Source organism: Brassica rapa, chromosome A08, assembly GCF_000309985.2.
Source record: "Brassica rapa cultivar Chiifu-401-42 chromosome A08, CAAS_Brap_v3.01, whole genome shotgun sequence".
Classification (NCBI taxonomy): domain Eukaryota; kingdom Viridiplantae; phylum Streptophyta; class Magnoliopsida; order Brassicales; family Brassicaceae; genus Brassica; species Brassica rapa.
The window spans coordinates 9,161,889-9,188,203 of NC_024802.2; the positions used below are offsets into that span (position 1 = coordinate 9,161,889).

A 26,315-nucleotide genomic window follows, 5' to 3' on the forward strand; every position below is an offset into this window, starting at 1 on the left:
AAATGTGTTCTCTGTTTGAAGCTTACATAAAATACATTGCAGAGGGAATATATTTGCAGCACCAGCAACGCTACCCTTGGTAGGTAAGTGATATGGCCATATGGGTTACATATATGACGAGGTGAATATTTTTAATATTCATGGAGCATAAACACATTTAGAAAATATTAATTAAAGACCATATTTCCAATTTTATCTACGTTAAAGATTCATATATATATCTAAGTTCACAACCAAGATTTGGTTACGATTTTTCTCTGTTATTCCTAAAATATAGAAACTATTAATTAGAGGTCACATTTCCAAAGTTAGTTAAGGAAATTTGTTAGTGTTTATTTGGAATTTATTATATTAAAGATTTGCTTACGAATTTGTTTCTATTATTTTTGTGATTTTTTTATTGTTTCTAAAATACACTAGATCTTTTTACGATTGTATAAAGATATTAGACCTACTCTATCCATAGCTTTTGCTATAAATTACAAACATTTCCACCAGCTATGCCAATCACAAAAGACCATATCTCACTCTTCTCTTATTTATCGAAATATATAATGACTATCAAGTAAATTCCATCTTAAAAGCAGTTTAATGTTCAATATAGTGAAACTCTACATATTATTTTCCGTATATAATAATGTTAGTAAAGCTACTAACATGGCTTTATTGAATGATTTTCCGTTTGTAAAAAATGGTCCAACTAAAAGAAAAAATCTTAAACTCATCTAAATACTAATCTATTTTTAGACAATTAGTTAAATGATTACAAAAATTAAAAAATATTCATTTTGACATTATGTCCATAACTGTTAAAATGTAAACAATATTTCGTATAATATTGTGCATATAAGTTTTTTTTTGTAAAAAATTCCAATACTAATATTTGACAATATTAGTTCTAATCAAAAAATTACTGTCATAAATAAAACATTACTCTATTACCACATAATTTATTTAACAATAATGATCACTAAAACAAACAAAATCAACTATTACTTTTATATATAAGAAGAAAGAAAACTATGACTTATATATACACACTAATCACAACAATATATAATTATCATATAAATTGAAACTAAAGAAAATGATACAATAAAATAACAACCAAATATTTATATGTTATAAAATAAACTGTTATAAAATATATAATCCCGCGCTTTGAAAGCGCGGGTCAAAATCTAGTAGGCTATAAATGTATGTGTCTTAGCAAAAAATAAATTAAATGTATGTTAAGTCCTTTAACGAATTATTAGTGGAAACAAGTAAAACTTAAGAAGGAAATAAGTGTCAAGGTTTCGTGGTGTAGTTGGTACTATGAATGGCTCATTCATATACCACAGACGCAGAATTCAACGACAGACAATCTCGCACGTAGTGTAAAGAAGCAACCGTCGTTTGTTGTCTATATGGATGGTGAGCTACCGATTAGGTTTGCAGAGTCTATATGAGTTTGTTTCAAGTTCCTGAAAAATAAATTTAAATTAAACAACCACATTAGTCATATATTACGAATTTAGATTTTTTTTCCGTATATGTTATATTTTGAATGTTTTAAAATACTATAAATTAATAAAATAGTTACAAGTTTCGCAAAATAGTTACAAGTTTCGCATTGAAATTTTTATGATCCATGGTTTAAAATTTTTGTTATGACAAAATACAAATGATTACAAAATCATATAAATAGAAAATCTCATTTAATAAATATTAAGATTGAAAGATATATATATATATATATATATATATATATATATATATATATATATCGTTTAAATTAACTATGTACCATATACAAATAAATAAATATTTTAATTTAAAATTTATCTTTGAAAAAAAAATTTCGATAAAAGCTTTGAAAAAATATTGGCAACTTAATAATTAAATTTTATACTTTTCATTAAAAAAATTTTAAATAATTATAAATTATTAAAACCATTAATATTCCAAAATGGAAATTTTGTTATCAGTGATTTAATTTTTTTTATTAATAAGAAGATACAAATAATCAATAAAACAATACAAGTAGAAAACATTATCTAATAGATATTAGGAAAATTATCACAAATAACACATTCATAATACCATTTTTCATGTTTACACTAACCACTTTTACCCTCACTTTTAATGAAGGGTAAAAGACAATTATACTCTTAGAGTTAACTAATCTAGACTTAGGGTTTAGAGTAGAGGGGTGGGGTGAGTTTTTGGAATGTGAAATTTAGGATTCTAATAAATATATAAATAAATACTTAGAAAATAAATTAAAAATTTTGAAAAAATAGTTTCAAATATAATTTTCGTTTTTCAAAAAGAAATTTGAAAACAAAATAAAAAAAAATCAAAAAAAATAATTCAAAAAAAAAAATTATAAAAAAGTTCGAATTTGAAAAAGTATAATTCGAAAACATAAAAAAAATTTACTTTATTTTTATTTTTATTTTTTTATTTTTCTTTTTCTTTTTTTTATTTAAATAATGATTTATTATATATATAAATAACAAGGGCATAAGAGTCTTTTGCCACTTAATGAATAAGGTATTTTTGAAAATGTCTCTTTGGTGGTGGTAAAAATGAAAAGTGGTACCATGAAAGTAGTAAACATGTAATTTCTCATAGATATTAACTTTAAAAAATACACTATATATCTATTTTGATATAATTTTAATTTGATTATATACCACATACAATAGAAAAAGTGCTTGTTTGGATTAACAAATTTTATTTATGTGTTTACACCAATTTAATTATATATGTAATAGTTACCGAATTCTTAATTATTCAATATATATTTATTATTTCATAATATGTAAATGAATATATAATACATAAAAATAATTTATATAAAATATTTATCATGCTCAAGGTTCGGGTCTTAACCTTGTTTGATGCTCTCTCCGTTTCTAAATAAGCGTCACTTTGATATATTTCGATTAGATTAAAAAAGTAAATGAAATGTAATTAAATTTCTATTAATTACACATGGTTGACCAATAATATTTGAGATAAATAATTTTCTTATAAGATCAATACACTTTGCAATTAATTTAAGCTGAAAGTAAATAAAATTTGTATTGAAATTCTAAATTGACACTTTTTGTGTAACAAGAAAAAATGTTAGAATGACACCTTGATATGAATGACACTTTATGTTTTCTTAAGGCTGTATTTGGCAAATATCTTTAAAAACTGTAAGGACTTGAAAAATGTAAATCTTAAAAGCCATATCCAATCACATTTTAACCATTTTTTGTTCAACAAATTATAGTTGTATTTTTTCTAAAGTCACTTTACCTAAACATACAGTCCATACCAGTCACAGCCTTAACTAAACTTTGAAGATTAAATAAAAGTGTTTCTCATTACTATCCTGGAAGTTTAGTCTCCTCTCGCCATCGTGTGGGGATCATTTCCAAAGTTGGAGTTGTTGCGGCTTGGTTGAGACTGCAACGAGATGGTTTCGGTGTATTGTTTTCCTTTTTTTCCTGGAGGAGATAGTAAGACTGGTGAGTCTTGATGTACTTAAGCTTTGTGCTATCTGTAACATCTGGGAAGTGATCAGGGTAAAATGAATATGCACATCTAGGTTTCATTAGGTTTATTTTAATGATGGTTGTAGGTTTTGTACTTTTGTTGGATGATCAGTTCTACTACACAATTGATTCTCTTGTTGATATTTTTTTTGTCATCAAAATGCACTGCCATTATTACTTTTTTGTACTTTTCTGATCGGTTCCAAAGTAAAATCTTTAAAAATAAGAAATGGGCCATTCGTTTCAGTATCTATCATTTCCTTTCAGCCGATCCATCTGTTGATCGATTCAGGTGATCCATTTATATTTTATGGGACTGTTTGTTTGTCCATCTAGATAAATCGTCTCGATAAATTTATATTCGTTTCTTTATTTATATTTTCATCTAGATGAGTTTAGTAAACAAACTACTAATATACTCATGTTTTGATTTAATCAAAATACCTTGTCTGGATTTAATTATATTTATTTTTGTTTTGTTATTATTTTTTATTAATTATCTAAAACATAAACATAATTTTGGCAAGAAATATAATTTTGGCGAGAAATATAATTTTGTGATTTGAAAAATACATATTTACGATTTAATTTGAAAATTTTTATTTTGCAATTTTAACAAGAAAAAAAACATTTTGGCGGCAAATGCTGTATTTTTTTAATTTTTGGCAGAAAAACATGTTTTTATGTTTTTGGAGGGAAAACGCGTTTTTGCGTTTTGGCAGCAAATGCATTTTTGTTTTTTTTGGCGGGAAACACGTTTTCCGTTTTTGGCGGGAAACATGTTTTCCGTTTTTAGTAGAAAAACACGTTTTCCCGTTTTTGGCAGCGAAACGCGGTTTCCGTTTTTTGCGGGAAAATGCATTTTTGCGTTTTTGGTGGGAAAATGTGTTTTACGGCCTGGTAGAGAAATGTGTTTTAAATGGAAAATTCGTTTTTGTTGTTTTGGCAGAAAATACGTTTTTACGATTTTAGCGGAAAATACGTTTTTACGATTTTGGCGGAAAAATGAGTTCTGGCTTTGGCAGAAGAATACGTTTTGTATTTTTTGTGGGAAAATACGATTTTGTCATTTTTTCGCTATTAGGTTTAAGATCGTAATTTTTTAATTTTATTAATTTTTGGTAGAACCATCTCAATTTGGATGAGCAAATTGATTTTAAAAACTTGTATTTTTAATGTCTAAACGACTAAAACTATTACTGGATGGAGAAACGAAGAGTTCCAAATATTAAACTATGAGATAAAAATGAGATTTCACTTAAACTCGAGTTCGTTTAAAGTTAAAAAAGAAACGGGGTCAAAGTCTTACTTTTCCGACGCGGTAAGACACAAAAAAAAACAAAGAAGACGACAAGACGATGATGACGGAAATAAGAAAAGGGCATAGGACCGTCGTACATAGGGAGAAAACTTGAGGGTAATCTTGTAAACATACGCAAGAGAAAATCGTACGGTACGGTACCGTGTTAGCTTTGGTGGTCGTCCGCTGATCCGTTAAAAACTGTGTGCTCGTTTTTCTCTGGCGGGTCATCAAATAATTATATTTTGTCTAATCATCTTTGTTTATTTTTTTTCCTACAAACATTTATTTGATTAATTGCATATACCAAATCTTTTTATTATTATTTTTATTATTATTTTTTAAAGAAAAATTCGATTTATTTGATAAATTTACATATTTTATAGAAAAAGAAGATGCGTCAAAACAGAGAAAATGGCAAGAATCTCAACCGTTGGTTGTGAGGTAAACTCATCTCGTTTCGACCTTTCCTTTCTTAACGTTTTATGTAATAAAAAATATATATTGTGTCGATTTGTGGGTTCCTATTCCTGGTTAAGGTCGGTTTTGTTTTTGTATTTATTTCTTTTTCTGTGTTCGTTCAGATTCGTCGTTACTAAGCTAGGTCAATTGATTCTTTTTCATTAAATTGCCCAGATTTGGGTATTTAACTGCAACATTCAATTTCTCAAGCATTGGTTAGGTAGAAAAGAAAACATCTCGATTGCAAGATATATAGGTACAGAAACAAAATCTGCAAAGTATATATAATATCTTAGCACTCTTATGAAATCCTCAAACTCGTGTCTCTGTGATTGATTGGTTGATTGGCAATACCATTGTTGATCCCTAGCATTCAGTTTTAGGGTTAGGCCTCTGAATGGATAATCCTTTTGATTCTCTTATTCTTGTATTGATAACAACATGTGTTTTCTATTATCTTTTGTTGTGTTTCTCTACAGTTTCGTTTGCTCTCTAGCAATCCAAGAAACTTAGCTTCTCTTATGGAACATCTCAGTGAATCTCAGATCAACGAGGTTAGCTTTTGATATTAACTCGTATCTGATGGGTAATTGAATTGTTCAATCACGTTAAGTTTTTTTTTTTAAATTGGTAATCACTCAAGACCATAACCTTATATCTATCTGCTGGAATTAAAAAAAAACAGTTTAGAGATTCTTGATTAGCTGTGTTTACAATCATAGATTTGTACATTATTTTCGGATCTTGTAATAACCTAATCGTACATCCTTTTTTTTAAATCTTTATTTAATTCGTTTATGCTAAATTCTAGATTGCTTTGGTACTCTGTTCTTCATTTTTAGTGACACAGTTTCTAACTGTTACATTGATTTCATTATGCATATTCGAAAGCTCAAATTCATATCTATTTTTCTACTTTTACAGGATGTGTCTTTAAAGAATAATCCTCCAGACAAAGAAGATACGGACAAAGACACTAACATGGAACAACCACCTACTAGTCCACGTCATCGAAAGGTAAAGAGAATTATTCTTATTATATGATGCTTGCAATCAAGAATGTTTAAGTCTTACATGATGTTTGTTTTGTATATGTCTAGGTTATTGCTAGATGGTTACCTAATGAAGCGCAGAGACCAATCGTTGATGACGCTCCTGTTTTCTCACCATCATTAGAGGTACTCCTTGCTTCTTGTTTCATTTTGTTTTGTTCATGTTTTGAGTTCTCTTCAATCTTGGGGTTACTAGGAGTTTGAAGATACACTTGCTTACATAGAAAAGATACGTCCATTAGCAGAGCCGTATGGTATCTGTCGAATCATCCCACCATCCACATGGAAACCTCCTTGCCGGCTCAAGGAGAAGAGCATATGGGAGCATACAAAGTTTCCCACACGGATTCAGACCGTGGACCTGCTTCAGAACCGGGAGCCTATGATGAAGAAGAAGAAGCCCAAGAGCAGGAAACGCAAACGGAGAAGAAACTCCAGAATGGGTTCCTCTAAGAGACGATCTGGCTCTGGTTCTGGCTCTTCTCCCGAGGCAGAGGAGAAATTCGGGTTTAACTCCGGTTCAGACTTCACTCTGGAAGAGTTTGAGAGATACGCTCTGTATTTTAAAGAGGCATACTTCGAGAAGAAGGATTCTCCGTCTGTGGAGGAGATAGAAGGCGAATACTGGCGGATAGTGGAGCAGCCAACAGATGAAGTGGAGGTATACTATGGAGCTGACTTGGAGAACAGGGTGCTTGGAAGCGGATTTTACAAGAAAGCCGATAGCGATAAGGGTCAGTACGCAGTCTCTGGCTGGAACTTGAATAACTTACCGCGTCTCCCTGGCTCTGTACTCTCTTTTGAGGACTGTGATATCTCTGGAGTTCTAGTCCCATGGCTCTATGTTGGAATGTGCTTTTCTTCATTTTGTTGGGTAAGTCACACTTTTGAAATATTTATTTACTTTTATAGTGGGCCCCAGTGATGTCACATGGTTGACCATTTTTTTTTCCAGCATGTGGAGGACCATCATCTATACTCACTGAACTATCATCACTTTGGGGAGCCAAAAGTATGGTATGGTGTTCCGGGAAGCAATGCAACATCACTCGAGAAGGCGATGAGGAAACATCTGCCTGATCTGTTTGAAGAACAGCCTGATCTACTTCACAGCCTGGTTACTCAATTTAATCCTTCGATCCTGAAAGATGAAGGAGTCCAAGTTTACCGGGTGGTTCAGAACCCAGGGGAGTATGTGCTGACGTTCCCTAGGGGTTACCATGCTGGATTCAACTGCGGTTTCAACTGTGCGGAAGCGGTTAATGTAGCTCCGGTTGATTGGTTGGCTCATGGACAGAACGCTGTGGAGCTTTACAGTAAAGAGACGAGGAAGACTTCTCTGTCTCATGACAAACTTCTCCTCGGAGCAGCTTATGAGGCTGTAAAGGCTGTGGTGAAGGAAAATACATGGAAGAGTTTCTGTGGGAAGAACGGTGCCCTTACCAAGGCGATTCAGGTAATGAAAAAACGATCAATCAATCAATCTTATGATACTGATTATGATTCTGATTTATAAAAATGTTTATAGGCTCGGTTACGGATGGAAGAGGAAAGACTTGGAGATCTTGGAAAGGATTCTTCTTCGAGGTTGGTGAAGATGGAGAAGGACTTTGATTCAAACAGTGAAAGGGAATGCTCCTCGTGCTTTTATGATTTGCATCTCTCCGCTTCTGGCTGCAAGTGCTCTCCTGAAGAATACGCGTGCCTTAGACACTCGGACGATCTATGTTCATGTGAAGTGAAGGATAGATTCGTCCTTGTCCGTTACACCGTGGATGAGTTACGGTCACTGGTCAGAGCACTGGAAGGGGAAATGGACGATTTAAATATATGGGCTTCTAAGGTGTTATTAGGTATTGAACACAGTGATAAAGATCAGAATAACACTGGTTCAGTTATCAACGAGGAGAAGAAGCTAGAGGAAGGTTCGTTTGATCTGAATATTGACTTAGAGTTGAATTATCATGAAGACCTGAAAGAAGAGGTCAGCACCAGCGGCGAGTTAAACGCTTCAGAGAACTTTGATGTATCGGTCGAGCCTATAAACCTTGGTTTCTTGAATTATGGAAAGCTTTGGTGCAATAAGCATGCTATATTTCCAAAAGGTACAATCTCTTTTGTTAATACTATCGACTTAAAATCATAATTTTTTTTGTCAAAAGGCTGTTGTTGATGTCTTCACTTCTACAGGATTCACGAGTCGTGTCAAGTTCTACAACGTGCTTGATCCAACAAGGATGAGCAATTATATCTCCGAGGTTTTGGATGCAGGACTCATGGGTCCATTGTTCAGGGTATAAAACCTTTTCCCTAATAAACATTCTATTGGATAAAAACTGAATCTTCTAAAGCAACAACAACTGACTTTTTCCTCTTCAGGTTACTCTGGAAGAATCTCCAGACGAGCGCTTCTTCAATGTCTCAGCCCAAAAATGCTGGGAGATGGTGTTGCAGAGAGTTAAAGATACATCCACAAATCTTGGTTTTCCTACTTTATCGCGGTTTGAAAGTATTAACGGGCTTCAAATGTTTGGTTTCCTCTCGCCGTCTATAGTTCAAGTAAAAAGTTCAAACCCAACTCTTTTTCTTTAAAAACATGTTCATCAACTTTACTTTCTTAACTTAATCATCTCTCTACAGGCCATTGAAGCTCTTGATCCAAACCATAAACTGGTCGAGTACTGGAACCACAAGAACCAATCTCAATCCGAGTCGAAAGATCACTTCATATCATCAAACTGTACCAAAGGAAAACTTTTCGGAGTAGATTTGATGTAGAAAGATAAGAGAGAGTTACACATTTACTCTTCTTATTCTTTTTTTTCTTGAGCATTTACTCGGAATCTTTTGTTCGTTCTTCTTCAGTGAAGAAATAACCTAACCTTAGTGTTACAAGTGTAAACTAGGAATAATAAAGTTCGATTCTTTCGCTATTGCGATATTATAATAACAATACAAAAATTCTTCATAGAATATAACAAAACATGAATCTCAAATGCTGCCGCCATTAATTGAATTCACAAGATCGAGTTACACATCTTTGAAAGAACAAAACTTGCACTAATAGAAGAATTATGTACAGAATCTTGAAAATTGGAAAACTTCAAGGACTAAAAGTGAAAATGCAGAGTCAGAACAGAGCGAGAGCCAACGGGAGCAAGAACGAACATGTGGAGAGATGTGCGATGGAGACTGAAGCAGAGGTTCGATTCTTGTTGAACTCAGGACGGCGGCGACGACGATTTTGAGACAAAGGACGGAGACTATCGGCTAAAGCAGTATCACCACCGTTTTCAAAGTCTCCGTAACGAGAGAAGTCAAGCGGCGAAGCGACACCGTGAATCGCAATCGAAGAAGAGAGGAAAAGATCCGGCTCGGAGACGAGAACGCCGTCGACTGTGAAATCGGAAACGGAGTTGTTGGTGATGACGATCGAGTTTCCGGGGAGGAGAGTCGGGAGGCGAGAGAGAGGTTGCAAGATGCGGAGGTCGGCGAAGGAGAGACGCTGAGGAACGATGTGGTAAGCGACGGAGAGACGACCGGGGTTGGTTGCGCCGCCGCCGCTAGAGGAGGTGATGCCGGCGGCGTCAAAGTCGCTGGGGATGAAGATAGTGGCGGAGAGAGGGATTCCGAATTGGTCGTCGACGGCGGAGAGGAAATCGGCGGCCCAGTCGCGGAATTCGCCGGCTCCGATCATGGCTTGGATGATTCTGTCTGCGTGTTGCTGATCTTGCGGCGTGATTGACGGAGGGAAAGCGGCGGGAGTGAGAAATGAGACGGTGGTGATGAGGAAGATGAGGAGGAGATGGCTTGAGGTGGCCATCGGAGAATCAAATCGACGGCGAAGTAGGTTGTTACAGAGAGATAAGTCAATCTTGGAGTCTTTTGAAGTTCGTTACGAGCTAACTGACTTATATAACTGCTAGTGCTTGGTTAGAGATAACCGGATTCTAGAGTCTTTCGGTTTAAACTTTGTTAGCTTCGGTTCAGATCAATAGCGGACGGTTTACGTCTTTACGATTATGTTGTACTATATATTTTTGTAACATCTGCCAGTGCTTTCATTAAAACAAATGGGAGGCTATCACTTATCAGTTATCACGATGAGTGGGGTCTAGGATTTGATTTAAAAGAAAAAAACTTTTTGATCATCCCGTAAATGGTTTATGTTCCTTGAGACACAATTAACTGGCTTTGATGGCTTATTGAATATATGTGTCATTCCAAAATACAGATGCAAATCAGTCTCAAACTCGATGCGCGTTTGAGCGTTTGAGTTTATAAACTTTTATAACTCTTACTCGATTTATAAATCTTTATAAAAATTTACGAGATAATTACGTTTTTTCTTACTCACAATTTAACTGATTGTAGTTTGATAAAAGTTTGCTTAAACAATTTTCAAAGACAAAATTTCGCCCTTACAATGATGTGTAGTTTCGTAGGCGTCTATCTTCAGGATATAATTATCGATCTCCATACAATACACCCGTACTGTAACCCTAGCAAACTTTATTTTGAATTTTCTTTCAAAAACTTGTTATGACAATGAAGAAGATTAAATCCAATTAATTCTCAGTAATCTTCTCTCTTCTCTCCTTCTTTCTCATATTGCACTTGATCACTTTATATAATGATTCAAGTAGTGTCTTTAATCAAAGCATATACGTTAACTGAAGCGGTGTCTTTTAATCTAACACATATGTTGACTCATAACCTACACGTTTTGTCTGAAATATTGCTTCCTTTAATTAATTAAAGTCCAACAATACTTCACATTTTCTATTCAAACTCAACAATACCCCACATTTGAATAGAAATAAGTTAAAATATTTCTGAGAAAGTAAAATCAATATGCATCGGAAAAAGTATCTTTTGGACTTAAACCTTTCCTAGTAACAACTTATCGGGTTTATGGGAAAAAAAGATTGTCATGCAATCCAATGTAATCCAATGCTATCACCCCATTGAAAAGCAATTGTCATGCATGTCTACGTCTATACGTCTTGACTTGCCATTGCATTTTTTCCATAAAGAGATTGAGTAAGTGAATAATGTACCATCTGACTCTTGTTTCACTCTAATTCAAAGAATTATAGCAGTCAATCCAATATCTTTCATGAACAATGACTTAGAATTTATTTCACTTGTTTCACCACAGAAACAGTGTCACTCATCTTAAAGTTTAAGAATTTTCACACGATGAATATCTTAACGCTTGCAACTTCAGACTTGTATTTCTTCTATGATGATTCCCACAACTGTTTTGAAGTTTGGAATAGATGATAAACATCGTAGAGAGAATCGTCCAAAACGTTAAGAATATAGTTCTTGCAACCAAAACTCTTTTTGTGTCCATACCTTTGATGTTTTAAAGATTTCATCAGGAATATTACCTTCTACAGGTAATGTTGTTACAAAGTGTCATACTCAAATGGATTGAAGTGGTCATTCCAGACGTGGTTAGGTTTCACGCCAAGATGGGTATAATAGAATCCTAGCACATTGACGAGACAGTTAAGAATGATTAAATGGTTGACTTTTTGTTATAAAAAATAGATTTCTCAATTTTTTTGGGGTTAAAAATATACAAGATCAGAGTGAATCACAACTGTGTTTTCAGTTATGTAATTTGTAACCACCAAAATAATGAACTTAAAAAGTGGACCATCAAAAGCTATTATATTATTCAAGTTAGAAATGGTTTGCAAAGCTATATCAAAATAGAACAACCAACGAAAACAAAGTTTGGTGAAAAGCATGTACATTTTATACAAGTTTTTTTAATGTTTCTTGTTTGTTTGATTAGCATAAACATGTAACGTACAAAACTACGGCGATGAGCACAATCGAAACATCTATAAAAAAGAAAATTATCATAATTAAGGTATAAAAAAATGCTAACGATAAAAAGAATAAAAGGTCTGATCGATGGTAAAAAAATATAAGGCCCACTTGAAAGTCCAATAAAAATAGATCGAAATTCTATAGGAGGACACTGGACTGAACATAGAAAACAGGTGGTGTCAGTTAAACAATTAAAAATGTATGGGGAACATTGAACCCTTGTTTAATTCACACTTACTAGTTTTCTTCTTATGTATCTATCGATTCCTTAAAATAAGGTAGAGATCCTATTATATTCTTCATTTTATGTTTGTGATTCTCATTCTTCAATACATACCATTGTAAATTTGGTTAGGAATTAACCATTGCTAGCTTGAAGAAATGGTTAGCAGATCCAATCAAACAATGCTACTATTAGATTGATTGCTGATACTATATTCATGCATTGAGGAAGACTATATTGGGAGTCTGAAGCACACTCATTCTGGAGTCTCTTTTCAACCATAAAAAAATATATGCTTTGTGTTCTGTTAAACTCTTTACAAGAACTCAATAGATTCCCCAAAAGCGAATCTGAAGACTGATTTCTCAAACCCATGCGTCTGTTCACATGAAGAGATGGTTACTCTCCAGGAGAAAGGTCAATGTTGAGATGAAGCAATAAAAAGCAAGAGTAAAGACATGAAGAACCTGATTGATCATGGACAGGAGATCATGGACAGAAAATAATGAACATGAAATCATGGACAGAAAATCATGGACAGGAAAACTGAGCCAATGAATGAGTTGTGGAGACTAATATGGACGTTGGGAACCTCTAAGAAGTCAAGGTAACCAGTTTGAATTCAAAAGAAATGATCTTGTTTGAATTAGACAAGAAGAAGTCGCATGTGTTGCTTTGGAGAAGCAGCTGGACTTGTCACTTTCACTCAAGCAGGTTGTGCCAACCTCTCTCATGTCCATTTTTCCCCATCTGGTCCTGCCTTCCCTTATCCATATTCTCCTTTGGCCTCATCTCATTCCCTACAGAATTATTTGTTTATGTTTACCTTGCTTAGTAATTGCTTAATCATGTGTATTGCCTATTTAAAGGTTTTTCCATCACTTGTAACAGATTAATCAAGTATCAATACAAGTTCCCTCAGACTAATTTCCTGGCTCTCTCTCTCCCTTACTTGTGTCTAAACAATATTCACAATGTAAGGAGTTTAGAGTTATGGTTTATAGGCTGCCTTAACTCCCTTTCTCTTAAGGAAGTCTAATACTTGTAAAACTCAACAAAGTCTTTTTTATCTCTTCTTAAACTCTAGCTTACTGATTCTAAATTCCATTCATCTTAAGTGCACAAACTCTAAAGTGTTGTGTTACTTCTCAAGGATTAAATTCAAACTAGAGATTCTCTGCCTTATATAATCAGTTTAATGTCTAGGATTCTTGGTTATATTTATGCTTTTTGTGAGGATTCAATCACAAGTTGGTTGTCTCTGATCTTGAATTGTGAGTTCATGTTGTGTGATTGAAGGGGATTCAGTTACAAGTTAACTGAATACTCTCTTGAAATTAGAAACACTCATGAATTCCAAGGCATGGAGTTAGAACAGTTACCTTCTGGTTGGGAAGCTATGGATCAGCTTCTATATGAAGTTAGAACAGTTACCTTCAGTTGAAAAGTTATGAATCAGCCCATAGCATGTTTGCTAGTACCATGGAAATTGCTCACTGCCCAACAATCCTTTGGACACTGATTGTGTCCATTAACTCCCAAGATGATTGAGAGGATGAATGGAGCAGTGGAGAGATTGCTAAGAAGTGACTTACCTGATTCCTAGAGGGTGGCAGGAAGTACACTCAAGAGAAAATGCCACAATACAAGCCAAGAGGGCCGTGGTCTTAAGGCATTGGTGATCATTGGCTCTCATCTTCCAAGCTTGGCCACATACTCTCATTCTCAGGTCAAGCTTGAGGAGGGGTGTTAATATGAGAAGCCAATGTCCATCTTCTTATGCAAGGGAAGTACCTAAAACTATACTTATTCTTGTGTGAATAGGTTTGCCCCTTGAGAATTGATGCATGTGTGTGTGCATTGTTTGAATAAGGTACTTGGAGCTTATGATAACAGTCTGGTTGTGGATCAAACCCTTTGATGATGGCATGATGTCAGAAGAAAGGGGGGAGACAAAGAACCAGCCACATTGAGACTTCCAAGCAGTTTTGAATGTGAAGCAAGGAATGCATTGGTGCCTCCTTGCCATTGAAGTAAGGCTATGAACCATGGTTTATGAGTCCTAAACTTGATCATAGGACTCATAAACCCACTGGCCAATCTCTAGGCTGAGGGTGGTTGCACTCTTTTTCCCTAAGCGATGGTTTTATCCCATGAGGTTTTTCACACTTAGGTTTTTAATGAGGCAAGTACTCTCAGTTCCAAGCTTGCCCAAAGATATCCTATGGTCAAGCTTGAGGGGGAGTGTTGACATGAAGAAATAAAAAGCAAGAGTAAAGACATGAAGAACCTGATTGATCATGGACAGGAGATCATAGACATGAAATCATGGACAGAAAATCATGAACAGGAAAACTGAGGCAAGGAATAAGGTTTGAAGACTAATATAGACGTTGGGAACCTCTAAGAAGTCAAGGTAACCAGTTTGAATTCAAAAGAAATGATTTGGTTTGAATTAGACAAGAAGAAGTCACATGTGTTGCTTTGGAGAAGCAGCTGGACTTGTCACTTTCACTCAAACAGGTTGTGCCAACCTCTCTCATGTCTCTTTTTCCTCATCTGGTCCTGCCTTCCCTTGTCCATATTCTCCTTTGGCCTCATTTCATTCCCTACAGAATTATTTGTTTATGTTTACCTTGCTTATTAATTGCTTAATCATGTGTATTGCCTATTTAAAAGTTTTTCCATCACTTGTAACAGATTAATCAAGTATCAATACAAGTTCCCTCAGACTAATTTCCTGGCTCTCTCTCTCTCTTGCTTGTGTCTAAACAATATTCACAATGTAAGGAGTTTAGAGTTATGGTTTATAGGCTGCCTTAACTCTCTTTCTCTTTAGGCAGCCTAATACTTGTAAAACTCAACAAAGTCTTCTTTATCTCTTCTTAAACTCTAGCTTACTGATTCTAAATTCCATTCATCTTAAGTGCACAAACTCTAAAGTGTTGTGTTACTTCTCAAAGATTAGATTTAAACTAGAGATTCTCTGCCTTATATAATCAGTGTAATATCTAAGATTCTTGGTTATATTTATGCTTTGTGTGAAGATTCAATCACAAGTTGGTTGTCTCTTATCTTGAATGATGAATTCCTGTTGTGTGGTTGAAGGGGATTCAGTTACAAGTTAACTGAATACTCTCTTGACACGAAAAAACTCATGAATTCCAACAGTCAAAAACTAATAACGTAAATGAAAAGGTCAAAGAGTTCACAAAAACCTCTAGGGATAGAAGATTTCTGTATCTTCATGAAGAATTCATGAACTAAATAATTCGTATTTCTCACATGCAAGCAGCACCTGCTTAAGACACAAATATGAATCCACTACCGAACATGCAACATTAATTGTGTTATGAGAAGAAGAAAGATTGAACCTCCATGACGAGGCCACATGTGACAGGAGAAGGTTTGTGCCCTCTTTGCTTCAACTGTTGCAAAAACCCAGAAGGTTCGTTCCCATTAGGAATGTTAAAATGGGTAAACCCACCCCATTTAGACCCACCCCATTTATAACCCACCCCATTTAGAACCCAAACCCGTTTAGACCCATTTAGTTTTAAGGTCTATTAGGGCTCCCCATTTAAACCCACAAATTTTACTTTGACCCATTAAGACCCATTTAGACCCATTTAACTCTTTTTTAATTTGTTTCATACATTTCTTGTTTTAATTATATTGTAAATCAAATTTTTTATGGTACAAAAATTTATATTCTTAGATAATATTGTAATTTTTAATGGTTACTACTTAATTTAATTTAAATAAAATAAAATGATAAAAACAATTTGAAAACCTGTATAATAATAAAAAATCTTCAATTGTAAAAGCAATGTTTGAAACCTTTGGTATTAATTGAACTCAAATGTGGGAACATATTAAAACCAATGCTTACTTGCTAGTTGCTACATACGACTGATGCCAGCAAATATATAATCAAATAACTAGAATCTCAAAGTGGCATTACAATAACAAATTTAATAACTTAAACAAGTTCAATAATTTTGTTCTCGTTATGTTTCCAAACATAATAAAAGAAAGTCTCAAACATGTTTCATGGTGGTACACTTGAGCCTTCTGATCTTGAACTTCCAACTCCATAAGCACTTGTAGTCTTTCCAACATCATCTTCCTTGCACATATCATCAACATCTTCTGTAGTACCTACAAGTCAACCGGTGAATTAGCATAAAACACATTATACAATAGTTTTAATAAATTATGAAATTTACCTTCATATTCTGCAAACCCACGCAGCCAGTTGCGGGTACAAAGCAAAGCTTGAACATTCTTGGGAAGCAAACGGTTTCTGTAGGGAGTTAACACTCGACCACCAATGCTAAACGCTGATTCTGAAGCAACCGTGGTAATTGGGATACTAAAAATATCACGTGCCATAGTAGCTAAATCACCAAATCTAAACTGGTTCTCTCTCCAATAGCTTAAAACATCCAAATCAGGAAATGACTTTCTATCTAGCCTTTTTTCCTCCAAATACACATCTAAATGTGTTTTTGTGTTTCCCATATCACTTCCAAGGCTTCTTTCTAGTTCAAAGAGATCCTAATATTAAATTGAAAGTTAGAAGCAACTAGATCCTGTAAATGAGTTCAAGCAAGCAACCAAACAGTCGGGTAAATGAAAAATATAAGTTAGAAGCAACTAGATCCTGAAAAATGAGTAGTAATAATACTGAAAGGTTTCAGCAACTCACTTATTTTTTCTCCACGATTCCACTCATCTTCCACTACAAGAAATATGGGTTTTGATAGCAGTAGAGGATAGCGTTTTTTGCCTTTCTGCTATGGTTGACATACCCTTTAGTTTTAGATAGCGTTTATATATTTTGAAACGCTATGAAAAGATGATATATTTAAAAACGCTATGATAGCATATTTTTAATAGCACAAAATTAAAAACGCTATGTTTGTCTTTTTAAATCCCTAAAACGAATTTTTAAACCCCAAAATCTAAACACAAACTTTAAACTCTAATATTCTAACATTAAATCTTAAATTTAACTTAAAATATTAAATATAAAATTAAAGTTATTTCTTTTTAAAAATTAATTGCAAATATCAATACCCTAAACCTTTAACCATATACTCAACCTCTATTCTAAACTCATAACTTTAAATTTAAACTCTAAATAAAAAAATAATTAAACTTAAATCTAATTCTTAAAATAAATTCAAATTTGGTTTCAAACTTTAGCTTTAAAATCTTAAATCAATACTCCAAAATTTTAACCCTCAACCCCTATATATATATATATATATATCATACTCCAAATTAATCATATACCCTAAACTCTAACTAAAATATTAAAACTCTAATATTTTATATTATTTAACTTTAAATTGCATATTGCTTATAAAAGTAAAATCTAATCATCTTATTAATCATAGTTATTTTGCTGAGTTTGTTAATCTTAATTTTATTTGACTTAAATTGCTTGTAGAAAGTGAAATATAAGCATTTTGTAATCTTATATCATTAGTTTTATAAAATCAATATATAAATTTAAAATTTATATTTTTAAAAGTTTAGTCACAAATCTTAATCCCACAATCTAACCTATACTAAAAGGTGAATATGAAGCCTTGTGAGACTATCCACGTCAGAAAAAATATTTAACCAATTAAAACATTTCTTTTTACCACGTCACAGATAGAAATGAAAATGTTGGACCTGATTTTTTTTATCTGTTCCAAAATTTCCGTGTGGCCTGTTAAGCCCAAACTTGAGATGCTGATTTGTTGATATGTTTCGTCTCTTCTACTTCTCCATCTCTGTTGCCGATTCTTTCACCTCTGTTTTTTTTTTGTTGGTAAAACCACCGTTTCTTTTATGGTAAAACCTCCGTTTTTTTGATGAAACCAACCTCATTAATTTTTATCAATAAAAGCAGATGGATTGTTGGTTGTGCGGCTGTGCGATTGACATCAAAATTCACAAAGGTAAGTCTTGCCATCAGTATGCATCTCGATTGTTTGCGCAAAAATATTGATTTTCTTTCTTGCGTTTGCTGATTCCTGGCACAATTCATTTTTATCCTTAGGATGAGTCCCCTGTTCGTTTTATCAACGCTGCGACAAGCCGCGGCAGCTCAAAATCATCTCTTCAGTTACGGCAAACACGTGACTCGCCGATTTGTAGGCCGTTCGTTCTAGATCCACCATTGAAGTGGGTCTCTTCAGATTTGGGAATCTTGGAATGGGAAGAAATCCGGTGAATTTATGGGGGTTAGTATGCTTCTCCTTGATGGAAAATTAATTCCGGTAAGCAAACACATGACCACCTTCCAATTTCATGAAGATTTTATACTTTACAATTCATAGAAAAGTAGTCTACTTTTGTTTCTTTCACTTTTCATTTCATCTGTTTGAAACCTAGAATACATGCCTAGACAGGTCATGTCTGAACTCTTTCATTCTTCTCTCTTCCATGGATCTGTTTCTTAAAATTATAGCACTTCATTACTGAGCTTGGAAGCTGTCTGTTCTTCTGTAGACGCCACGCCGTCAATGGTTTACGGTTTCTGAGAAAAGGGACCCTTTTCAATAAAGCATAAATCTTTGCTAATATTGTCGAATCAATTGATGAATGGTTATAAAGGTATAGTTTTTCTTTTTGTTGTTATTGCAGTTACTTTGTCGAAGACAAAAAGAAAGGAAGGGAGGGAGGGAGCACAAGGAGAGTGTTGTTAATTAAAACAGAGAGGCTGTCAAGAAATAATTCTGAATATGCTTTCTCTTTTGAAAACATGAGAAATATCAAATTCAAGGAGTTCAGACAACAATATAGACACAATGGAAGGTCGGTTTCTTTGTTGTTGTTTTTGTAACTATGAATAAATGGGCGTTGCTTGAATGTAATTGAGATTAATATATGTACATTAAGTCTTTGATTTGTAGTTTGGTTCTTATTGGTTCAGGCTCAAACAAAGTGATGCAGGTTGTCTTGGTCATTCTGCTTCTGATGAAATCCGTCATGCCATCTTTAGAGCCTCAAGGTTGTGTACTATGTTTCTTAAAGTTGTATTATACTTGGTCTAAACTGTTGTCTGATGCGTTTTTGCATATGTTTTGGAATGTTTTTTAAGCTGCTTTATGGTGATGCTGGACTTCTTATTGCAGATATGCCAAATGAAGAGGTTGAAAAGGTATAATCTCTCTCCTGCAGTCCTCTTTTTTACAAAGCAACAGTGAAGGACTTATGTTGTATCCATCTCTCTCTTGGCTTTCCCGTATCTTCAAAATTCTTCTTTTGGTTATTATCGCAGCTTATTTAACGCGATGACTTATTTAACGCTTCTGAAAGTTCAGAATTTTCAAGGACTAGAAGCACTGCTGTAGAAACGGCTTGTGAGTAAAACTATTGCAAGCTTCATTGTGTTTATCTTCATTACTGATTAACTCTGTTTTGGTACAAATGATTGATCATGTTGAGTATTGCAGGTTGGCTTTTCCTGATACTACTTCTGGAACACACTTCTATTTTGGCAATGAATGTCTCACCGGCCAGAGTTTTCTAGCAGCGTAAGAGATTCCATACTAACTGTTGTTTATGAAATCTGATACACACTGTTCTCCAAAGACGGATTAATTTTTTTTAGTAGTTTATCTGGATCTGATGATGGTTACAGCTTCACATCTTCCAAGTATGGAGATGTGCGAAAAAATGAAACAGTTACTCTTGCTGAACTGAACAATTACGTACTGAACTCTCCACCGCAGGTTCGTCCACTTAGTTCGTTTTATAGCTATATATGTTTGATTCTCTGAAATCATCAAGACAGTCCGGTGGACCCAACAACACAAGCTCCTCAAACTTCTGCTCCCAAGAAATTTCTGATGCCCAAGAAGACCCATTGCATTTAAGAGATCCAACGCAGGAGTTTATGAGTTATAAACAGAGGTTGCGGTCCCATTAGCTATCTAGAATTTTAAGTATGAGTCCAATAATAAAGTAGTACTTTCCGTTCTCACCGAACCCAGCGTAATCTGGTTATTTTCTTATTACGGTTTAGTTTTGGTTTCAAATTTTTTGTTTCGATGGTATCAATTTTTTTTACAGCCGAAGGTATAAATCTTAAGACTTTAAAATGAAGATAAGTGTACCTCATGTTGTAAGATGAATTATTAAACAGCACAACTAACAGACAGATTAGAACGACCCAATTTAGTTTTACCAGTGTGACTTGATTCATAAATTGAATTTAAACATCCTGTGGAGTTGCACAGAAAATATCATCCACGCATTGGCATCTTACATCAAGCAAAGCCTGCGCAATTGTACATCGTCAATCGTAAACATTGAAACCATGTCTAGATTTAATTTTCAAAACCTCAATACACTTGGGAATGCAGAGCTGAACTGACATAGCAGGTTTCTTGAGATCAACGTATCTATCTCCCAACATAAGTTAAGAGTTTTGTGGAAAAATGTTTTATTACTTTCCACATGACTTCCGATCATTACAAGGTTTATTAAGAACTTTTTTTAGGCTATAAGCATTTAATGGTATCTACATATGATTTAAAATAACCAATTAAAAAACAAGTTAAATTTCTTAAAATAATACCATTTTACAAAAACGTTTTCAATCAAAAATATCCTAACATTTGAGTTTGGAGTTTAGTATTTAAGGGGTGGGGTTGGATTTATAAACTTTTATAAATAATTCTTAAATATTTAGTTTCTTATTGTCTAACAAAAAACTATTTAAAGTCCATTAAATTTCATAAAATATTATTGTAATATTAAATTAAAATTAAAGTATTATATTTATTAATATTACAATTATTAAAATTAAACTCATAATTGATTTTTTTTTATTTTACGATGATGCTTAAAAGCCATGTATGTACAAAAGTGAACAATAAATATATAAAATCATATATCCATTATGAGTCTTTGCAGAAAAAAATCAAAACTAAACAAAAACAACAATTAGTTCTCCACAAATTAACATAGTTTAAATATATTTAAAACCACAAAAAATTAAATATGTGAATTAAATAAAAAACTTAATCAATGTAAAAATTTGAAAATAGTGGTAAAAATAGTTAGAATTAAAATTAAGCAACATATGAAAAACTGATTAATAGCTGTATCAATTCCTTAAAAACCAAGTTGAAAATTAATTATTTATACATATTATCTATCAAAAACATACACTCCCTAAAATAACCACAGCCAACACACAAAATAATGAATAGCGCACCAATCTATAGATTATTTCAACATCATTCACTCATAAACTCTATAAAATATTACATTATGTAACAAAACACCAAAATTCAAAAAACTAACACAGACAAACATAAAATATAACCATTAAAATCATGAACTATTTTAATAAAAAAACACAAAATCATGATTACTACATCCAACCATAGTTAAATAATATCACATATCGATTGATAAAAAATATATAAACAATATTTTATTTTAATAAACAAAAAATATCCAAAAATAATTAATAGACTTTTGATAAGAAACGACAGTTAATCAACCAATTACTATTTTGTCCTAACATATATGTCACACTTTTATACGAAAAGATGATACCAGTATAAGAAAAACAATCAATCATAAGTTAACAATTAAAAATAATAAATAAATATAAAAAATGAACTAAATACGTTATTATGACAAAAATAACTAAATATCATATTTATTTAATTTAGAATATATTTTATATATTTCTAATTCATTTTACTTTACAAATTCTTAGAATCTGATTTAATAGATTCAATGATACACAATCAAACATATTAAAATGGTTGTAGATGTTCAAAAATTGATTTCACATTAGCAACTTAATCTATAATATTGTTTTAAGTGCATTATTTGAGAATTGTGTTCTTCATATTCATTCATTTACGATATAATTATGTCTTTTTCAATTAAGATAATCTAAACTGCCAACAAAATAACAAAAAAAATGCAAATTAGTTATACAAAATTTTAAATATAATATAGTATAAAATGCAATAGTTCAAATACACATAAAATGATAAATTTTCAATAAATAGCTCTTAGAGAATATTATTATAATTTTAATTTTTAATATTTTGTTTTGCTGCATGGAAACAAAAGTATTTGACATAATTTAAGGATTCTTTCAATGTACATCACTTTTAGATTTCAATTGTTCTTCATTTCTTCACTGCCTTAACACTTAATAACAAATTCATATAGATTTTCTTATCACCAAATAATAAATAATCAATATTAAAATTTTAATATATATATTGGCTGATTTTAACGTTAAAAATGTTCGAATTATATGCTCATTTTGACCATATTTTCATAAAATTCAAATAAACAAGATAAAAGAATAATTGAATTTGAACTAATTTTTTTTAATTCAGTTTGGTTACCAACTTATATGTATTTTGATATATTGAAAGAAAAACAGATAAATTTTAATAATTTTAAAATTTAGTCAACAAAATCAATACAAATAATTGCAAATTTGTTTAATAATTTATATATCACATTCAGTCTAAGTATAAAATTTTTAGTCAAATCCAAAATCCATAATAAACTAAATAAAATTATAATATAGGAGAAAACCCCGGGCGTAGCCCGGGAAAAATCTCTAGTTATAATAATAACTAGATTATCAACCACAAAATAAAAACAACAATTAAATATACCAAACATTAAAGAAATAGTGTACAACAAAGAAAAAAAACAAAGAGGAAAAACCTTGACCAATAGGAGGAGCCAATTCAAAATGGTGAAGATAACTATAATATTAATCACCACCGTTGATAGACCTTAAATCTAACGGATATTATTATTCTTTTTTCTCATTATCTCTTTATTTTTTTTTTGTTTTTCACGGCTCACGACCTTTGCGATTCCTCATAGATCTTAAACTAAATTATCAATCTTTCCACAATCTCATCTCTTCATCTCTCCTAACCTCTGGTCCTCTGCAATCTTCTTCTTTATGGTGAAGCTCGTCACCTCCTCCTTTTGAAACCATCACTGGTCACCACCAATGCCGTCCGACACCACCACCACCACCACCACCACCACTCGTCACCACCATCGCCATCCGACAACATAGACCTCTCTCTCTTTCTCTCTCTCTGATTTTGTTTTGATTTTTTGGTATAGGAAGGTGGGTCGTGAGCAGAGTTGGTGGTTGTCGTGAGCTTGAAGACAGGAGAGGTACGGCGTCGTTGCTAGCGGCTTCTGCTCACCAGAGAGTGAAGACAAAGGAGATACCGCGTGATGCGCCGGATGATGATGACGAGACGTGATGCGGCGGTTTAGATTTATATTTAGGTTTTTCTGTTTTGGTTTAGTGTTTTTCTTACTTCTGTGTAGTTTGTTTTTGCTTTGGTTTAGTTTAGATTTTTTTTTTGCTTCGGTTTAGTGTAATACAACATTTTTGTAATTTATTAATAAAATTATTATTATTATTTCTATTTCGTATAAAAGCATACTAAAAAATAATTGCATTTAGTTAATTGCAATTATAATATTAAAAATAAAAATTAATATATGTATTTATAATTATGTAAATAATAGCATAAATGAAATGCTATAAAAGAATATTTTATTGCATAGAGAAAAACGCTATTATATCTCGTAATATGATAGCAATGCAATAAACCGCTATCTAAAGTGTGTGACCTATTATAACGGGCGATGATATAACGCTTGTTAAAACGCTATGGTATCTTTAGATAGCGTTTTTCGGCCGCTAAGAAAAGCCATTTTTCTTGTAGTGTTCAGAAGGTAATGAATGGTAGTTTCTGTCAACAACATCCAAGTTTTCAAATGCTTTCCTGAACTTCAATGCCCTAACTAGCATTTCATACGTAGAATTCCACCTGGTAGGAACATCCAGTGATAAACCAGCTCCACTTCCACTCCTCACTCGCTTTACACACACTGCAAACACTTGAATTCTTGTCTGAGACGCCTTCACGTATCTAACACTTTCCCTGATGTTATACAGAAAATCCTTTGCTAATTCTAAGCCTTCTTTTACTATCAAATTCAGAATGTGAGCACAGCATCTTATATGCAAAAATTTGCCATCACGTAACAAGCCAGAACCACTAATCATCTGAAGCTTTTCCTTGAGGTTTCTCTGCATACTATCATTGTTAGTAGCATTGTCCAAGGTAATAGAGAACACCTTCTTATCTAAACTCCATTCCATCATACACTCAAAAATCTTATTAGCGATTTCTTCTCTTGTGTGTGGCGGCTTAAAATCACAAAAAGCCAGAATCTTACTATGCAAGTTCCAACCATCATTGAATCAATGAAGTGCACAGTAAGACAAATATATCCTAAGTTATGAGGACGAGATGTCCATAGATCAGAAGTGAAGCAAACCCGACCAAGGTGGCTAGCAAACACTTTTTTCAGCTTTTTTTCTTTCTATTTCATACTTCCTAAAAACATCAGCAGCAGCGGTCTGTCTACAAATAGGCTGAAACTCTGGATTTAAATACTTGTCTCATTCTCGGACCTTCTCATATTCTACATATCTAAAAGGGAGATCATGATATATGATTACCTCGCTAATCAGACCACGATCTATCTTTTGATCATATGCAGGTTTAGCTTCCTTCAAAGGCTTCTTTGAACAAGTTTCCAAGTGGCGTTGAAGATGATGAGTCCCAAAGCTGTGATTCGTTTCACTACGTGTCACTAACTTCGTACCGCAATGCAAACACTTGGCCCTTTCTTTGCCATCTTCTTCTACTCCCACTGACACAAAGTCTTCCCAAACGGGCGATGTTTTACGTCTCTTGCGTGGAGCTTGAGTTGATTCCCCTACTTGAGTTTCACTTTGCTGTGCTTGTGGTTGTGTATCTTCTAAATTTATCTCAGCTAGAGCAACTTCTTCATTCATGTCTATTAACTGATCCATGTTGTAACTAAAAGAACAAAAACAAATTATCTTAATCAATCTAGATTTTAGCACGATCACAAACACAAAACATAAGGAAATCACAATCACAATCACGTCACAAATATATAATCAAATAATATCAACACATTCATGTATTACTACCTGGAACTTGCAGTGATGATGAAGAAGTAAAGCGACACAAGAAGAGCATTAACGTTTACTGATCCTAACCACAAACACAAGTAGATGAGAGATGATTACTCCAATAAACCACTAAAATAAACAATACTCAGAAGATATAAACATGGAAGTTGATAGGAAGAGAGATCAAACCTTCGATGCTTGTAGAAGAGATTGAGATTAGGCGGAGTCTCCGCTGCGGAGAGAAAGAGTAGACAAATTTTTTTTTTTTTTTTTGATATAATTAGAAAACCTGTATATAAAAATTAAACGACAACGTTTTTGATTAAAGAAAAAAACTTAAATGGGTTATTAGGATCATCATTTATTTTAGCTAAACCCATATAATAAATAGGTCTTAGCCGGATAACCCATTAAAAACCCAATACACTAAATGGGTTTAATTGGGTATTAATTTATTTTCAATACCCATTAAAAACTCGCTAAAGAAACCCGTTATAACATCCCTAGTTCCCATTGCTTACATTAGATAAAATGTAGGCTATAGATATCTTCATAAGTTGGAGAAAAATATAATCACTGACAACATCAGGTTACTTGAATTTTTCAAGTGTGGTTGACATGAACTTCTTTTTAATTGTCAACCACATGAAAGAGTTCCTTTATATGCCAGCTTGTACTAGTGACTGCTACCATATCCGGATATGATGAAATTTAAAACCGAGTTAACTGGTGAAAAGAAAAAAACTCAGATCCTTATCAGCATTGCATGGAATAAATTGAGAGCACCACCAACCCATAAAGTTAAGAAAAGTTCTTTTTATTAATACTAGATTTTTTAACCGCGCTACGCGCGGATAAG

The 26,315-nt window shown here is 33.1% G+C and overlaps 2 protein-coding genes and 2 long non-coding RNA genes across 9 annotated transcripts; 2 read left to right on the top strand and 2 right to left on the bottom strand.

Moving 5' to 3' along the window:
• The first annotated feature begins 4,306 nt into the window (after nucleotides 1–4,306).
• On the top strand, nucleotides 4,307–9,320 carry LOC103833425 (lysine-specific demethylase JMJ18). Of its 4 annotated transcripts, none has more exons than XM_009109514.2 (10): nucleotides 4,307–5,372; nucleotides 5,775–5,849; nucleotides 6,220–6,312; nucleotides 6,396–6,473; nucleotides 6,544–7,221; nucleotides 7,303–7,803; nucleotides 7,876–8,452; nucleotides 8,538–8,641; nucleotides 8,727–8,906; nucleotides 8,988–9,320. In XM_009109514.2, the coding sequence occupies exons 2-10, from the start codon at nucleotides 5,817–5,819 to the stop codon at nucleotides 9,123–9,125; spliced, it is 2,382 nt and encodes a 793-aa protein (XP_009107762.2). In that variant the 5' UTR covers nucleotides 4,307–5,372; nucleotides 5,775–5,816; the 3' UTR covers nucleotides 9,126–9,320. The 4 variants fall into 4 exon arrangements, with proteins under 4 accessions (XP_009107762.2, XP_009107759.2, XP_009107760.2 ...); XM_009109511.3 differs by lacking the exon at nucleotides 4,307–5,372 and adding an exon at nucleotides 5,373–5,551; XM_009109512.3 differs by lacking the exon at nucleotides 4,307–5,372 and adding an exon at nucleotides 5,379–5,679.
• Nucleotides 9,187–16,863, bottom strand: LOC103833427. The gene is made up of 3 exons (XM_009109516.3): nucleotides 16,647–16,863; nucleotides 14,224–16,578; nucleotides 9,187–10,229 (listed from the first exon to the last, which is right to left on the bottom strand). Exons 2-3 carry the CDS (start codon nucleotides 14,465–14,467, stop codon nucleotides 9,478–9,480), a joined length of 996 nt encoding a protein of 331 aa, XP_009107764.2. The 5' UTR covers nucleotides 14,468–16,578; nucleotides 16,647–16,863; the 3' UTR covers nucleotides 9,187–9,477.
• Nucleotides 16,864–18,240: 1,377 nt separating this feature from the next.
• LOC103833428 lies at nucleotides 18,241–23,833 on the top strand. 3 transcript variants are annotated; one of them, XR_004450034.1, is made up of 3 exons: nucleotides 18,241–18,374; nucleotides 18,476–19,955; nucleotides 20,154–23,833. It is a non-coding gene; the product is annotated as an uncharacterized LOC103833428 (long non-coding RNA). The 3 variants fall into 3 exon arrangements; XR_004450035.1 differs by having other exon boundaries at nucleotides 18,476–19,781; nucleotides 19,875–23,796; XR_004450033.1 differs by having other exon boundaries at nucleotides 18,476–23,796.
• On the bottom strand, nucleotides 19,488–25,888 carry LOC117127209. The gene is made up of 3 exons (XR_004450036.1): nucleotides 25,646–25,888; nucleotides 25,475–25,538; nucleotides 19,488–25,337 (listed from the first exon to the last, which is right to left on the bottom strand). It is a non-coding gene; the product is annotated as an uncharacterized LOC117127209 (long non-coding RNA).
• Nucleotides 25,889–26,315: the final 427 nt, after the last annotated feature.